This window comes from Falco biarmicus, chromosome 2 (genome assembly GCF_023638135.1).
Source record: "Falco biarmicus isolate bFalBia1 chromosome 2, bFalBia1.pri, whole genome shotgun sequence".
In the NCBI taxonomy this organism is placed as follows: Eukaryota; Metazoa; Chordata; class Aves; order Falconiformes; family Falconidae; genus Falco; species Falco biarmicus.
This window is the reverse complement of record NC_079289.1, coordinates 4,627,121-4,642,174: the sequence shown is the minus strand read 5'-3', so window position 1 is coordinate 4,642,174 and position 15,054 is coordinate 4,627,121. Positions and strand designations below refer to the sequence as shown.

Sequence of the window (15,054 nt, the reverse complement as noted above, 5' to 3'; positions counted from 1 at the left end):
TGCATGGGGATGGATTGGAGGGGCTTTATGAGCAAGACAGAAATCTTCCAATTTGCTGAAAAAGTTTTGAGTGGCATGTGCTCTGAATAGTCCAGGCAAGCGGAGGGTCTTCTAATAGGTATTTGTGCAGATCGGAGAGATAAAGGTGCTCAGATATTTGTATGAAAATGATCTGGCTGCTGAGCATCCAGATTGCAAAGTATTTTCCTAGGATAACAATGTCATTTAAATGTGAGCGAGGTTTGTTTGTTTTTAATGCCTGCCAAAATCTTTCTAGGAACAGGATATAAAACTGCTACTTGGTGACTTGTTCTTTCTGTTTTGATCTTCGTTTTAATTACAGCATGTTTGATTGCTCTTTTCTTTCACTCCGGAGGCAGAGCAGTTACGTTTCCCACCCCCTCCCCTTCCTGTGTCTCTTTTGGGTTTTTTGTTGTTTTTTTATGGGCACACAGTTTAGTAGAATGATAATACTAAGTGGCTCAGCTAGAAAATAAGATCTTCAGATTGTTCTTTGAAACAGGAACTACTGCTTTTTCATGTCGGGATACACTATAAATGCTTCAAATGCTTCAGATGTTTTGGGTTTTTTATGCCAAGCTTGCTGCATGAATATGGGGCTCCTTATTATCACAGTTATTTGTCAGAGATCCACTGTAACTTCTTACCTCGTTCATACTAGAGGTTTGTAGTTTTATTTATTTATCATGCCAAGTTCGCACCAAGGCCATTGTTGTTCACTATGGTCTATAAACTTCTTGTAATACATCCCAACTACAAGGTTCTACAATTTTCCTTGCACTAAGAGTTGAGGTAAGAAGCAAGTTAGATAGTTCCTGGAGAAGAATATTTATGTTATCATAAACCAGTGCTGGTGCTGAAGGAGATACTATTCCCTTTCTTTTCCCAAGTGTTTTGCTAGTGATGAATGGATGAATGAATTTAATGAAACAGATGAGGAACTTCTCTTTCATTGAAACTAACCTAGAAGACAAGGAGGTTTGCTACCTCAGACTGCTCACAGGACTTCAGACTTGCACACAAAAATGAAGGAGAATATTAAAGGTGTTAGAAATGTGATCGCTTGCCTGTTAGGTACTCCTGCGTCTTTTGTAAGGGCTATAGCCAACTGGTTTTAAGCAAGTATATGTGTAAGGGCTTGTCTGCAACGGGAATTAAGTTAGTGTGTGGTGGGCTCAGCAGTAAATGGACCACCTAGTAACTCTTCACCAGTGTCCAAGTGGATGCTCTTGCTTTTGCATGTGCCTCTAGCGCAGCTCCCTCCAGCATTGACAGCGCGGGGAGCTGAACGTAGTGGAAGCTATCTTGTATTTGCTTGCCATTAAACTCTGCTTTGCACAGGGAGCTGGGAGCTGATACACATGAATTTTGTACAGATTGTTGTGAGCTAGCTTCCTTTAGTAGAAAAGGGAAGGTGGGTGATCATTAATGGTCCTGGTGATCTCTGCTGTCCACATGCTTAGCGTGGCTTTATTTGACAGTGCAGTCATAGTGTGCAGAGGTAATTTTGGTCAAGGCAGAGAGATAAAAAAAGAGCAAACTGTTAACGGAAATTTTTGCCCTGTATGTCTAATGAGTCACTTTTTTTCTTCCACTTGCCAAAACAAGCTAGGGTGGAAAAAGGTTTTACTAGTGTAACTGGGAAGACCTGTTTGTGTTCAAGAAGTACAAAAGCTACCAGCAGCCTTGTTAGTCCTCGTTCCCTTCCCTCTAAGTCCCAGGGCTTCAGGTCCCTTATCTCTGGAGGAGTAGAGGAGGCACAGGCTTGGCAATCCACATCAGTGCCAAGGACTCTGCTGTACATTGCACTTCTGATCTTCCCCTCTGTGTCCAGGGCTCCAGATCTGTTCTGATACTCAGGCTTTTTTATTTGTAATCATTTTCCAAACAACAAGTTCCCCCTGCACTCCCTCCAGACCCAGGGCTTGATCTGTTACCTGCATTTTCTGTTTTCCTCCTTTATTTCTGTTTTGTTTAGCTGAGTGTTCAGCTGTGAGCATATTTGTTTTGGCAGGGAGAACAGGCAGAGGTGAAATGAGTTATCATTATATAGGAAGGTGTTAATGGGTACCCACAACTTGGTCTTTAATCAGCGGCTGTGCAGGTGTTTGGAAGTTACAGCTTTTCGAACGGGATGATGGCATTTCCACATGTTCGTACTTTCTTCTGTTTCAATTTTCTGTCATTCCTGAATTTGTTAGAAATGTGTGACTGATGTATGGGATGTTCCCTGAAATGCTGCAGTAGATAGAATGGTGTTCAAGGGAATATTGTATGAGGCCCTGACAAGAGCCTGCCCTCCAGGAAAGTGCAGGTCTTAATAAATTGGCTAAGCTCCACCAGAAGCCTTATAATTGTATGTACAGTGACTCATTCTTTCTGACTCATGGCTTCTTCCTATGAAAGGTCTATATTTTTGAATATCTAGCAGATGGCACCACAGTTTAATTATACTTGATTTTCAGAAACAGTTTTTCTTTTAAAATAGCGCTGTACAATTTTTATTAGCCCTGGCATTTTCTCCACCACTTGAATGTGTTCTATGAAGGTTTTGGAGAGCTACTGTATTACTTCCAGAGAGATCAAAGTTTCATATGAGAATATCATGCAGATTTAGGGGTGTTTTTGTAAGTTCATCGCACTTCTTTGGCCAAAACCTTACATAGAATGGCTGTCGTGCAAGAAAGATAGTGCGTATTGTTCATCATTCCCTTAGGTGAATTTTTTAAAAATGCAAAACATTAATAGGTTATTATACCTGAAATGCATGATGCAGACCCCATTTGAATGGAGGGGATATTTTACAAAGAAGATGAGTCTACTGTTGTTATTTTTAAAAAACCCAAACAATACAACCCAAAAGTAATTACATCTCATGTTCATTATCTGTGGAATGTTACAAGTAGGAGTAGAAGAGTGTTGTAAAAATGAACCTTATTGATGTCCCACTTCAACAAAAGCTTGTCAGGAATTCGGTCTGTGTTCTGAACAAAAGTGAGTCAAAGTTACACAGGTTCAATGCATTTCTGAGACGACTATAGTCTTGTTTACTAGTGCACTTCTTGCCAGACAAGTGTTCTGGGAAAGAAGAGGTTTTCCACCACACTCTAGCCTCCCTACCACCCCTCCCTGAGCTGATGTTTCTGGGCAAGTCAGGTGTACGCTGCTGCATGTGATCCATGTATTATTTACAGCTACTTTGGTTTCAGTGCAGAGTTTGTTTCTCAGTCCTATAGGCTTCTGCTCCTGCTGTAGTTGAGGCATCCTGGCTGGTCAGGCTGCACTTCTCACACTCTGTAGTTTCTGCCTGCAAAGTAGACATCAGTTTTCTTCTCCAAAACTCCCACCTCATTCTTTAGAACAAGGAGGATAGTGTGCGATTCCTCCAAGCACTTACTAGGGACCTGGCAAAAAGCCAGCCTAAAGATCTGGTCATTCCTATTGTTATCATACATGGTAAACATCTTGAAGGGGTAATAAATAGAGAATGGATTTGAAACGTTCTGTGAAGTGTGTGAGAATAACCACATCGATACGTCATTAAGATCCTAGAAGTGCAAGAGCTGAAATGCTGGAATCGGAAAAGGCGTGAGGTTTCTGTAGGCGCTAACGTAAGTGCTGACCAAGGTTGTGCAAAATTACTTGCCAGTTTTTTTAATTTTTAACATTTTTCTAAGACTTAACACTCTAGAAGAGGTCTTTATGGTGACTGGGGATTTGATTATTCGAAACAAATCACCCATGCTTCTTTAAACTGGGATTCAATCAGTATGTACCCATTAAAAAGAAATCTGATTTAAAAACAAACAAACAAAAAAAAGATGCAGAACAAAAGCTTTGATCCAGCAAGATTTTTGAATACTTTGGCTCGGTTCCATGTCACACAAACACCAGCTGAGGTTTAATTGTATGAGTTGACTTTGATAGAATTGCTCATGTGTATAAAGTGCTTTGTGCTTAATTTTGTTGGTGCCAAGTGCTCAGCATCTATCAGGGTTAAGACCTTTGATCTTGTTCCTTTTAAAATATGTGGTAGTTCAAAACTATGAAATGCATCCATTTTCTGGAAAACCAAGGAGGAGAGATATGCTAGGTTTCTTCAATATGTAATGGTAATGGAAATAATATAAATGGTATAAAAGAGAAAAGATCGGAGCTGGTTTAGAGTTGCTTATGAATTACCTACTTTGAAAGGAGGTCTCTTTTGGAGTACCCAGGCTGGTACATTTTGTATTTATTGAAGGGAATCTGTTTATTAAATTTCCTGCTGCAAACCAGCAGCGATGATTTACTTCTGAAATGACACAAGCATTTTCATCAAACTGGTATTTTCCCAAATCAATATGCTCACCTGAAAGTAGAGGCATTTGACTGAAAGACAAACAGCAGTTAGGTGAGTTAAATACTGAAAGATTCACACAGATACTCAAAGGTTGTATAGATCAGTAAAAGAAATAGCATCCAGCTCATGTCGAGTTGAGAACAAGCTTGTTTGGTGCCCCAGCTGCGTATCTTGTGTCAAGTAATGCTACTGGACCAGCAGAAAAACCATAATCATAAATTATTTTGCATAAATAAAAAAATTGTGCTTAGAACTTTTAAAGTGTGTGCGTGTAGAGTAATGAAAATACTTTCAGAGAACAAAATCGTACACAAAGAGAAGAAAAGTAAAAATACTTGAAAAGTTCTTTATTTTTTTCCTCCACAAATTACAAATGAGAAAGCTCACATCACTGGGCCTGTAGAGTTGCATTAATAATTATCGGATGTTTTAAGAAGTTATACTACTCGCTAGCTTATAAAATTGATGTTCTGCAAATCTGCCACTTGGTGGTGCCAGATTGATTTATAAATCACAGCTGTGAGCTAAGCCAAGATATTGAAGTTGTCTGAAGAGCGTAGGCTAAAGAGGTAAGTAAAATTCAGTTTTGAAAAGAAGACTGATTCCATGATGACAGTGGTGCAGCTGTACTCGGCAGAAGTACTGGCCTCTGACCCTCAAGCCCTGTGTATTCAGGTCCAGTACAAAAGAGAGTAAGTATAGAGGGAAGCTACATCTGTGAGGACAAAGTTTCTGGAACATTTCTCCCGTACCATTCACCCAGCCAAAAATAGTTTGGATTCAGCGATATTCCAGGCGTGGTACAGAAGATGACTTTGGGGTTTCTGGAGGCAGCTGCAGGTGTGCTGCTTGCAGTAGTATTTTTGTAGGTCTTTGACTGGCCAAGTTCCTGTCCAGTTGTTTTAATGCTGCCAAAATTTTTAAATATGTATCACCAAGGTCTGTTTACTTGAGTTTAAGGAAGGGCAATGATTATTATAAACACAGATTTAAATAAAAAGACCCATGTGGTTAAATGAACCTTCCTCTATCTCTCAATTGTGGGGCTGCTGTTCAACAGACATTAAGTTACTATGTTTTATTACAATTTCTCAATTTGTCGAAGTGTTTCAGTGTTATCAGTGTTTAGTATTGAAGTATATTTGCACCAGACTTCATAACTTTTTTTTTTTCCTTTCTCTCAACACTGCAGTTCCAAAAGAATTGGTGGAGCTTCACTTGAAACTGATGAGAAAGATTGGGAAGTCTGTCACAGCAGACAGATGGGAAAAATACTTGATCAAGGTACAATATGCATGTTGTATTATTCTGCGGTGCTGGAATATGGTTGTAACGAGCCGTTGTGTCAGCAATCCCTGGTATGAATTATAGTGAGCCTTGGGCTGTGCTGTGGCCAACATCAGTGTGCGTTCCCAGAGTTTAGTTGCATAAGATTCCAGCTTAACTTGCAATCTGCATAAGATTCCAGCTTAACTTGCAATCTGCATAAGATTCCAGCTTAACTTGCAATCTGCATAAGATTCCAGCTTAACTTGCAATCTGCATAAGATTCCAGCTTAACTTGCAATCTGCATAAGATTCCAGCTTAACTTGCAATCTGCATAAGATTCCAGCTTAACTTGCAATCTGCATAAGATTCCAGCTTAACTTGCAATCTGCATAAGATTCCAGCTTAACTTGCAATCTGCATAAGATTCCAGCTTAACTTGCAATCTGCATAAGATTCCAGCTTAACTTGCAATCTGCATAAGATTCCAGCTTAACTTGCAATCTGCATAAGATTCCAGCTTAACTTGCAATCTGCATAAGATTCCAGCTTAACTTGCAATCTGCATAAGATTCCAGCTTAACTCGCAATCTGCCTAGACTTGTGTAAAAAAAACAAATCACCACCCCAAAAAACCCCAAAAGCAAACCAAAACCCAAACCAAACTCTGAAAATAGATGATGTCTTCTGCACATAAAAGTTTACACCTTCATACTTGGTAGTAAAATACTTTCTTTGAGCATTAAGACCCTAAATAAATGAGGAGATTTACTAGCCTGCAAACAGGCTAAATTGAGCAGAGAGATTTACACAGTAACAATTCATTTGTATATCGGTTGTCTGGGTATGATTTAATTACTGCAGTGTGGTTGGTACTCATATAGGGACTAACCATACGGAGTTGTTGTAGCATGTGTTAATAATATATGAAAGTATTGCAGTGATTTGTATCTGCATGCTCAGAATGGCGTGGCTAAGATGAAACTGTAGTTATGCATCAGTAAAAATATAACATCCCATTTTACATAACTCCATATTGGTATTTTAATTGTGCCTATGCCATTGTTGGCACTTCGTATGCAAATGGGTTTCAGTTTAAGAGTTTGCACTGCTTCAGAAAATAAAAATATGCAGATATCCAAAATTAATACGTTACCGTTTCCCCTCTGGATCTGTTCAATGTGTATTTTAATCCACAAAAACGTAGTCTTGGTATTGTCTGTACAGCCATAATCACATCTGTCTTGGAAATACAGCACACGTGTGTGTGTGTGTGTATATATATATATAGGTAATAGCAACGATACAGGTAATGGCACTTGCCAATTCCAGTTGCGGTTTTCCCCCTTAATAAGTATGATCTGTAACCTTTATAGAGATGGGGATTTGCCCTGAGGTTTGTGTAGTCTCAAGATGATGTTTTTAGGACTGGGAATATGTCAGAAAATAACCTGCAGAAGGACCTTAGATTAAATTTAACCTCCTAACCAGCTGTAAAGTTTTTATGGTGATGTTTTAAAAGAATAATGTAATAATTTATGTAACTGTTGTGTACTTTGTGTATTGCCAAGGACTGCGGTTACTGAACTGTGTTAAATTCCTTAATCTACCAAAAAGCCATTGCAGGAAGCTGAGAAAACCCAGCTCTGACTACTGGGCTTACGTACCTCACTGGAGCCACTTCCTACATGTGTAGTAAGCAGAAAGCAGAGAGATAGAACAAGTTTATGAGGGAGTAGTTTGGAAAATTTTCCTTCGGTAGGCATTGAAAGGATGGGAAAGTGATAAGGAGGCCCTCCCATACATCCCTGTTAAGACCAAGTAAGTGGTAATAAATTCTACTTCATTTAACAGTCTCCAGAGCTAACTTGAAGCTTATTCTAGCCAGTAGTTCAAAGGAACCTTGAAGAACAAAGTAATTTGAATATAACTAATTAGTAGAGAGGTATGCTAATATTGTCCCCATTTCAAAGGGGTGTAATGAATTTAGAAAAACAATGAAGAGTATTGGGAAATGCCACAAAAGCCAGGAAAAACTGAAAAGGTGTGGAAACATTGAGAGCATTCTGCCTGCAGTATTGTTCGACATACTGCTGACATACTCTTAAGAGACAGCGTTGACCTGTTTTTCCTTTGTTAGAAACTACCAGTGTGTTGCTTTGATAAAACAAGGTTTGATACATTCTAGATGTGACCATTTTCTTATTTAGGCGGAAACTTTTAAGTGCAGGACGTTCAAACTTACATGCCCTTAATATTTATGCATGTAAATATTATTGATAAGTTTTGTTTATATACCAGCTGTTTATAAGAGATGCTTTATTGGTCTGCCATGCTTATAGAGAGGTTCATAAAAAATTGTCTCTAAGCTGTGGCTGGTATTTTGTCAGATTGAATATATTTTGAGATAGGTAGTGAATGTGACAGTTGAGAGTTCTTTCCCTTCCCTCTTCTGATGGTGAGCCACCCAAGCTGGCTCACCAACATGTACACTAGTCTTGTTTTTGGAAGTAAATGGCTATAGGGCTCTAGGAATCTGACTTTCCTCCTCTGTGCATGGAACGTATGTAGTTACATATGACCGAAGTGAAGAAATAGCTTGACCTAAATGCTTTAACAGCTAAGAGGAACTGTCCAGCTTCACTGTCTTTTGAGAAACGCATAGATGAGTTAATTCAGATTGCACTGTCTCCTGGCAAAATGCTTTACTTGACTGTTGTCAAAGATATTTTACATTTTTATACAGGTAGGTTTTCTCTGGACTGGTCTGTCCGGAACCAACCCCAAAATTGGCACTTTCTAAACATACTGTTTTTTCCAGTGGTTAGAATTCAGGTCGCTATAGTCCCACCCAAGCAGACTTCCCTGCTATGACTTTTACCTTCCTGTTTTTGTTGTTTAAAATGAACATTTGGAACATGGTAATAAGCAAGTGTCAGGTACCATTGTACCTGCTTTGGAAACATGAGAGAGATGTTTTGGCGTCTCTTTTGCAGGGTGGGAAGATGCTGACCGCTCTTTAGCATGCATAAGCCAGCTGCTCCCACAAGCGCTGGATTTTTGATTGGTGTGAAATGTCCCCTCTGTGAAGGCAGAGCCTTAACATTTCAGTGCAGCCTCAATCAATGAGATCTGTAGTTCAGGGTTGTGACAGTACTTGTCAGGAGAAAGCGCAATCATCTGGGTTTTAATTGTCAAAATGTAGTCATTTCAGTTTGAACAGATGCTTCATCAGCTCTGATGTCTGTGAGCTTTTGCTGTGACAATCAGACACTTCCGCAGCACATGAAACTTCTCATTATTGCTTTCATACTTAATGAGTAAGTAGTGAATAACAACTGGCACATGCCTTTAGCAAGGGTTTTGATATACAGTTTCCCAGCGTTCTTTACGTTACACGGTTGAAAATGAGAGAGAAAGCAGAGTGATCTCATTTTGTGAGCGAGCAGCGATTGTCTCTTGCTGTGAGCTTTGGATTTCTATCAGAGAAGTACCTGTGTAATGTTCCTTGACCTCAGAGAAGGAAAAACTGCTCTCCTGCAGGATTTGTTGTGACCAGAGAGCACTCTTTACCGTGCTCTGTAGGTCATGGTTTAAAGTCAGTGTGATTTATGCTGTGGCTGAGCTGATCTAATTGCACACTCGGTCATTTAAGACCTGGTGTCAGTACTAGGGATAGCAGATGGTAGGTAGCACAGCCATGGAGACCGAGGAGGGGTAGTGGCCCCCCTCTTGGTTGCAGCCCATGTGGAGTTTTACAACATGAATCAGCTGATCTGTACTGGTGGGTGAAATTTAGGGTTATTTTTGCCGCTGTTTCCAGAGAAAACCACTTTCAGATGCGATTTACAGGTTTCTAAATAACTTAGTGACTATCTTGTTTTCAATAATAATTTGGCGATTGGGAGACTATGCTGGTTTAATTGAGTTCATTCAACAGGGCTTTGCTTCCTTGCAAAGGGAAGGGCAGCAGTACCTCGGGTGCTAATTGGGACAGTCGGGATTCAACAGTGGCACTTCAGAATAATCCCAGCTGGAGGTGTATAGCTGTGATCAGCTTTCGCCTCCTTCCAGTGGGTATTTCTGCTCGAACAGCCTCACCGACTGGAGATCGCACCGTGTGTCAGTTGATAAGCAGCTCTTCTCTGTTCGTGAGAGTTGTCTTAAGCATATCTTAAGTTGTTTAGGAGAATAGGGAATTCCTTTTCCTTTTCCACTATTACTATTGGAGCTCCTGCTGATTCAGTCTTATTTATCCTCTACTGCCACTTTTTTTGTGCGTTCGGGTTTTTTTCCCCCCTATATTGGTGACAATGAATTTATTTGCTTTAAATAAATATAAATTGGCTACACTTAACGATATTTTTAAATATTTATCAAGCAGCTTGAAGCCCAAGAGATTTCCTAAAGAATAATAATTCCCCAGTGTGGAGTGAATACCAACTGCATTTATCTGCAGTACAGTTGTGGGACTTGGGGGGCCCCAAGAGAGCTTTGGCAGCTCTGTGCCAAGTGCTGTAAGGCCACCTAGCAAGAAATCATGTCTACTCGAGAGAAATTTTATTCTAAATAGACAAGTCAGAAATAGAAAAATGGGAGATTTTGCACAGCAAATACAGGCATACCTTTGCAGTTCAGAGTTGTGGTGCCTAATTTAAAGAGGTTTAGAGAAGTTGGTGGTGATCAGGGCCTTGATGATCCGCTTTTCCGTGGAGATTTGCCAGTGCTTGCCAAACTACTCCAGTTCTAAGTTTTATTGTTGTGTCAGGCTTTCAGACCTTTAGTCGTGAAGAGATCACATATAATTGTTGCTGCAGTAAGGCGCTATTAATATAAAAGTTTTTAAAGTTGCTTTCATCCACTAACCCTAGCAATCTTAATTATTTTGTTCGTGACAGATATGCCAAGAATTCAACAGCACTTGGGCTTGGGAGATGGAAAAAAAAGGATACCTAGAAATGAGCGTTGAGTGCAAACTGGGGATTCTGAAGGTACACATTCATCAGCTAAGTTTCTAAATGACTTTTGCCTCACTCACTTAAATATCTTGGAGATTTGGCTTTTTCACTCACTTAAACGTCTTGCAAGTTAGCTTGACTGAACCATCAGTAGATATACTAAACATGGAGCTGATCTTGTACCAGACATGGTTCTCATTGTTGTGGGATGGGCCCAAACTGAACGTAACACTTGTTTGCATATTTTTCATGCTTTGTATAAAACTTTATTTGAAAATTGTTTTGTATTTACTGTTTTGTCAGTAACTATTTGTGCCAGTACACTTTTTAAAATGTTTATTAGCTTGCTGAATTTTGAAGGCAAAGATGGGACTTCATCTTTTCAAGTCCTGAGAAAACTTGTCAGGGTTGGTTCCAAGTTATGGATGTGTTTTATTGTAGAATGAGATAATTTGTACTATGTAATAAATAAACAAATAAAAATAATCTTTCTAAGCTGGTCAGGGGAAAAAAAGGGCAAAAACTTGTGTCTCGTTTAAAAACAGCAGTCTGGAAAAAAACCTGATAACCATAGCTAGATCCAATAGAGAGGGGCCTAAAAAGAAGTTCCAAAATACACTGAAAGGAAAAGAGCTGATGTTCTTATTTCTGTTTATATTTTGATATTTTAACAGTCTTCCTACTTTCTCTCTCTCTCAGTATCTCTGTGAATGTCAGTTTGATGACAATCTAAAGTTTAAGAATATAATTAACGAGGAGGATGCCGATGCCATGCGTCTTCAGCCCATTGGTCGAGACAAGGATGGTCTGATGTATTGGTATCAGCTGGATCAAGAGCATAACGTCAGGATGTACATAGAAGAACAGGATGACCAGGATGGATCCACATGGAAGTGCATTGTTAGGTATTCCTTTTGGGTTTTTTTTCTCCTTTTTTCTTATTTTGTAGGGGGGAGTTAGCTATTTGTCACCAGGTCTCAGAAATTTATGTCAATACATCTCCATTTCCCACAGAGTAGGATTCATGGCCGTGGGATTTTCTGCCTTCACATGTATATTTTAGTGAAAAAGTATGTAGAGGAGAAACTGATTTGTTGGTAATCACCAACGTGTAATTTGTTTTCTCCTTAATGAAGCTACAATGGATATATGGATAGGGTACCAAGAGAAGACTGTCTTGAGGATGATGGCTCCGTATTGCTCCCTGGCTGGCTAAATGCCTTAGGAAATGGAGGAGGACTCTTGCTTCTTTCATTTCTGCTCTGTTAAGAAAATTACAAGTGGGCAGTTTTGTTCTTGGGGGAATTGAAGTGCAATTTTAGCTTCATGGAACTACAAAACTGTTGATAATACAAACAGGCATGAAAAATCTTCTGGAGCAGAATTAAGCTCATGGATCACTATAAAGATGAGGCACATGATGTTGATACAGACTGACATGTGTACATGACTCAGCACCTTTGGGTCTCAGTTCTGCAGATGAATATTTTAATAATATTTTAGCTTCAGATTTGTTTTTTGTGATTCTTGTTACATGTTTTGTTTTTCACTTTCCTACTCTATGCAAAGTATATGGGATCTTTCTTACTGGAAAAAGAACTAGTCAGAAAGAAGTCTAAAAAAGTAAATGATGGGGGTTTTTTTCTGTTTGTAAATTTTAATTTTTGTATCTGCAGCTTATTTACATATCCATAACTGTAAGTAATGAAGGAAGTCATAACAAAACTGTTTAAGCCAGTAGTAAAGAGCCATAAAATGATAAGCGTTGCTACCAGTGGAATTTAGACAGCTGTTGTGGGTGAATAAAGTAAATATATCTAAACAAAGCAATCAAGAGCTGAGTGATGTTTATCTCTCTTCATGCATTATAGACTCCAGAGATCAATGCCAAAAGTGGAAGAAATCAGGAGGGCTGCTGGGGAAGTTCTGACACTCCACACTCGCAGCAGAAAAACACAGTAACGCGTTGTCAAATCTAGAATGGTTTTAAACCCGTGAGATTCCACACCTCAGGGCTGTTGCACTTCCAGGCTTCCTTTTTCTTCTGTAAACCTGGGCAAAACAAATTGCTGAACATTTGCTTTAAAGCAAGAAATGGAAGAGCCTTATTATTCTAGTCTTATTATGGAAACAATGGCTCTGTTTAATTATCACTCATCACTCGAATTCATTAAAAAAATAACACCTCAACGTATAAAGTTAGATGTCCACATTAAATAAGGGTTAGAGTGCACAGAGATTCACAGGCATAGAGATGCACGAACGTTTTCTTGCTATCATAACTTGAGTAGCTGAAGGTTTTTTAGACAATTTTTTATTGTTTGCTACATGTGTTTAGGATGGGTGCTTGCAAAAAGTGTCTAAATTACTTAATTGCTTTTGAAAATTTCACTTGAATGATGTGGTTGCTCCTTTGATGCACAAGCAGAAAACTACAACATCCTGTCTCCCAAGAGAAAAAAGAAATTGCAAAGAAAAATCAGTGAGGCTTGGTAAGAGGATAATAAATAAAAGAATAATTAGTAGCAGCTTGGATCCAGACCCAACAGGAGTCAAGATGGATAAGGTGTCCTTCCAAAAAAGTGATTTGATTTTGGTATGGATAAATTGGAAGGTTTCTGACTGCGAAGCTGCAGCTGCGCTGGTGGGACAGGCATTTCACTATACTTGTATATAAGGTTTTCAGGGCAGTGTTCATTTTAAGGCAGGTGGTGGTAGGTTTGGGTTTTTTTCTTTTTTATGAATCCCTTTGGGGTGAGTAAGTGGCTTATCAGGCAGTGTGTTTTTTCTTCTGTCATCTAGAAACCGCAATGAGCTTGCTGAGACCCTTGAGCTCTTGAAAGCACAAATTGATCCTGCCCTGCTGAAAAACAACAACTCTCAGCCAGAGAATTCATCACGTGAAAGCCCAAGCATAGAAGATGAAGACACCAAAAAGGGTGAAGAAGGATCTACGCAAGGTTTTCTGCCTTCTTTTCTCAAATTTTAAATGTTGTGCTCTGGCAATATTAGAATTTTCAACTTCATGAAAAGTTACTGTGCTAGATTAGTATTTAAAAAACCAAAAAGCAGAACAAAAAAACCCCGGAAAATGTTTCTGTTCAAAGTAAATCAAATAAATATTGAATAGTCTGGAATGATAAATATTTTTGCAAGCTTTTTTAGTGCATATTTATGCTCAAGATTTTTATGAGATGACAGCTATGTATAAACCTTTTTCTAAGTAAATTTTTTTGTTGTACATTTTGTATAATATTGTAAATGCTCATCATTGTATGTTTTCGTGGGGCATTGCAGTTTTGTCAAACTTTTCCTGTTCCAGCAACATTAAAATTAAAAAAAAAACAACCAATAAAACACCTGTTTGTGCAATGCCATAATTGAAATCAATACAGTATTTGGGCGTGTTTGTTCTTGCTTTTGAGTTTGGATCAGAAAAATACAGGTTATTTCCTTAAATATTTCGTAGTCTACATGATTTTTTGAGAAGACATGAGCTTGAGTTAAAACAATTAAAAAAACGAAAATATTTTAGAAGCAAAGTGATCCTTAGCTGCCTTCACTGTATTGTTGTTATTAGCAAAGAACCTTTTTTCTTTCCTTATTATCATGTCATTGCACAAACTTTCCTGACTTGTTGGTTTGTGCATTGCTTTTACTAAGTTATCAGTTAGCCTGAATTACCTTAACATTGTAAGAATCTTATCTTTTTTTCAAGTTATGGAAAGCTAAAAGCTTGTCATGCTGGTAATTTTTGCTAAAATTATCATTTAGTTAAAATACAGAAAAAATATCTTCTCAATCAGAAACAAGATTTAGGGATTCCAGTGTGTTAGTGTATGTTTCTTCAAAATTGTTTAAGTTAGTTTGATACATGGAATTAGCCAAGGCCTGTCTCGGTTCTGAGTATCAAAGACTTGCTATTTTATTCTGATTCTTTGCAAGAAACAGCATAGAACAGAACAAATAAATAAGACATTTAGATACAATTTGAGTTGTTGTTGAATCATCAGAAGACTACTGTTGAAATTGCAGTAAATGGTGATGAACACCAGCAGAATTCTTTGTCTAAGGCACTTCCAATATCTAAGTGCATATAAGTGACATAACCTGTGGGGTTACCGATGCTGAGGAATGAATTCCAAGTACTAATCTTGCCTTTGTCTCGTTAAAAATTGGCTAAGCCAGCTTAACTCATCTAACTGAAATCTCTACTTCAGATAACATTTTACTTTACTTTGAATCCAGGAGAAGCCATTTGAAAACATTTTAATGGATTTCCCCTCTGTAGATAATTGCCCAAATCCTATGGCACAGTCGCCTGGGTCAGTACTCGCTTGAGGCTGTGTATGGATGCAGAATCACTCCTAGGCACGAGTCTGTGTATGTAAGAAGTAATGAAATTATTTACATGTGCTGTGATTTAAGTGCAGTCAGCGTATTCACAGAGCACTGTTTAGAGTCTT

At 38.6% G+C, this 15,054-nt stretch overlaps 1 protein-coding gene across 2 annotated transcripts in view; it reads left to right on the top strand.

The window, feature by feature from the left end:
- Positions 1–15,054, top strand: part of RSF1 (remodeling and spacing factor 1) — a 61,080-nt gene that overhangs the window by 18,062 nt on the left and 27,964 nt on the right. The window contains exons 2-6 of one of the 2 annotated variants that reach the window (XM_056326998.1): positions 5,556–5,647; positions 10,529–10,621; positions 11,288–11,493; positions 12,460–12,546; positions 13,391–13,548. In XM_056326998.1, coding sequence (XP_056182973.1) covers positions 5,556–5,647; positions 10,529–10,621; positions 11,288–11,493; positions 12,460–12,546; positions 13,391–13,548 — 636 coding nt within the window. The remainder of the gene's footprint in view (positions 1–5,555; positions 5,648–10,528; positions 10,622–11,287; positions 11,494–12,459; positions 12,547–13,390; positions 13,549–15,054) is intronic. The other variant, XM_056326999.1, reaches the window with a different exon arrangement.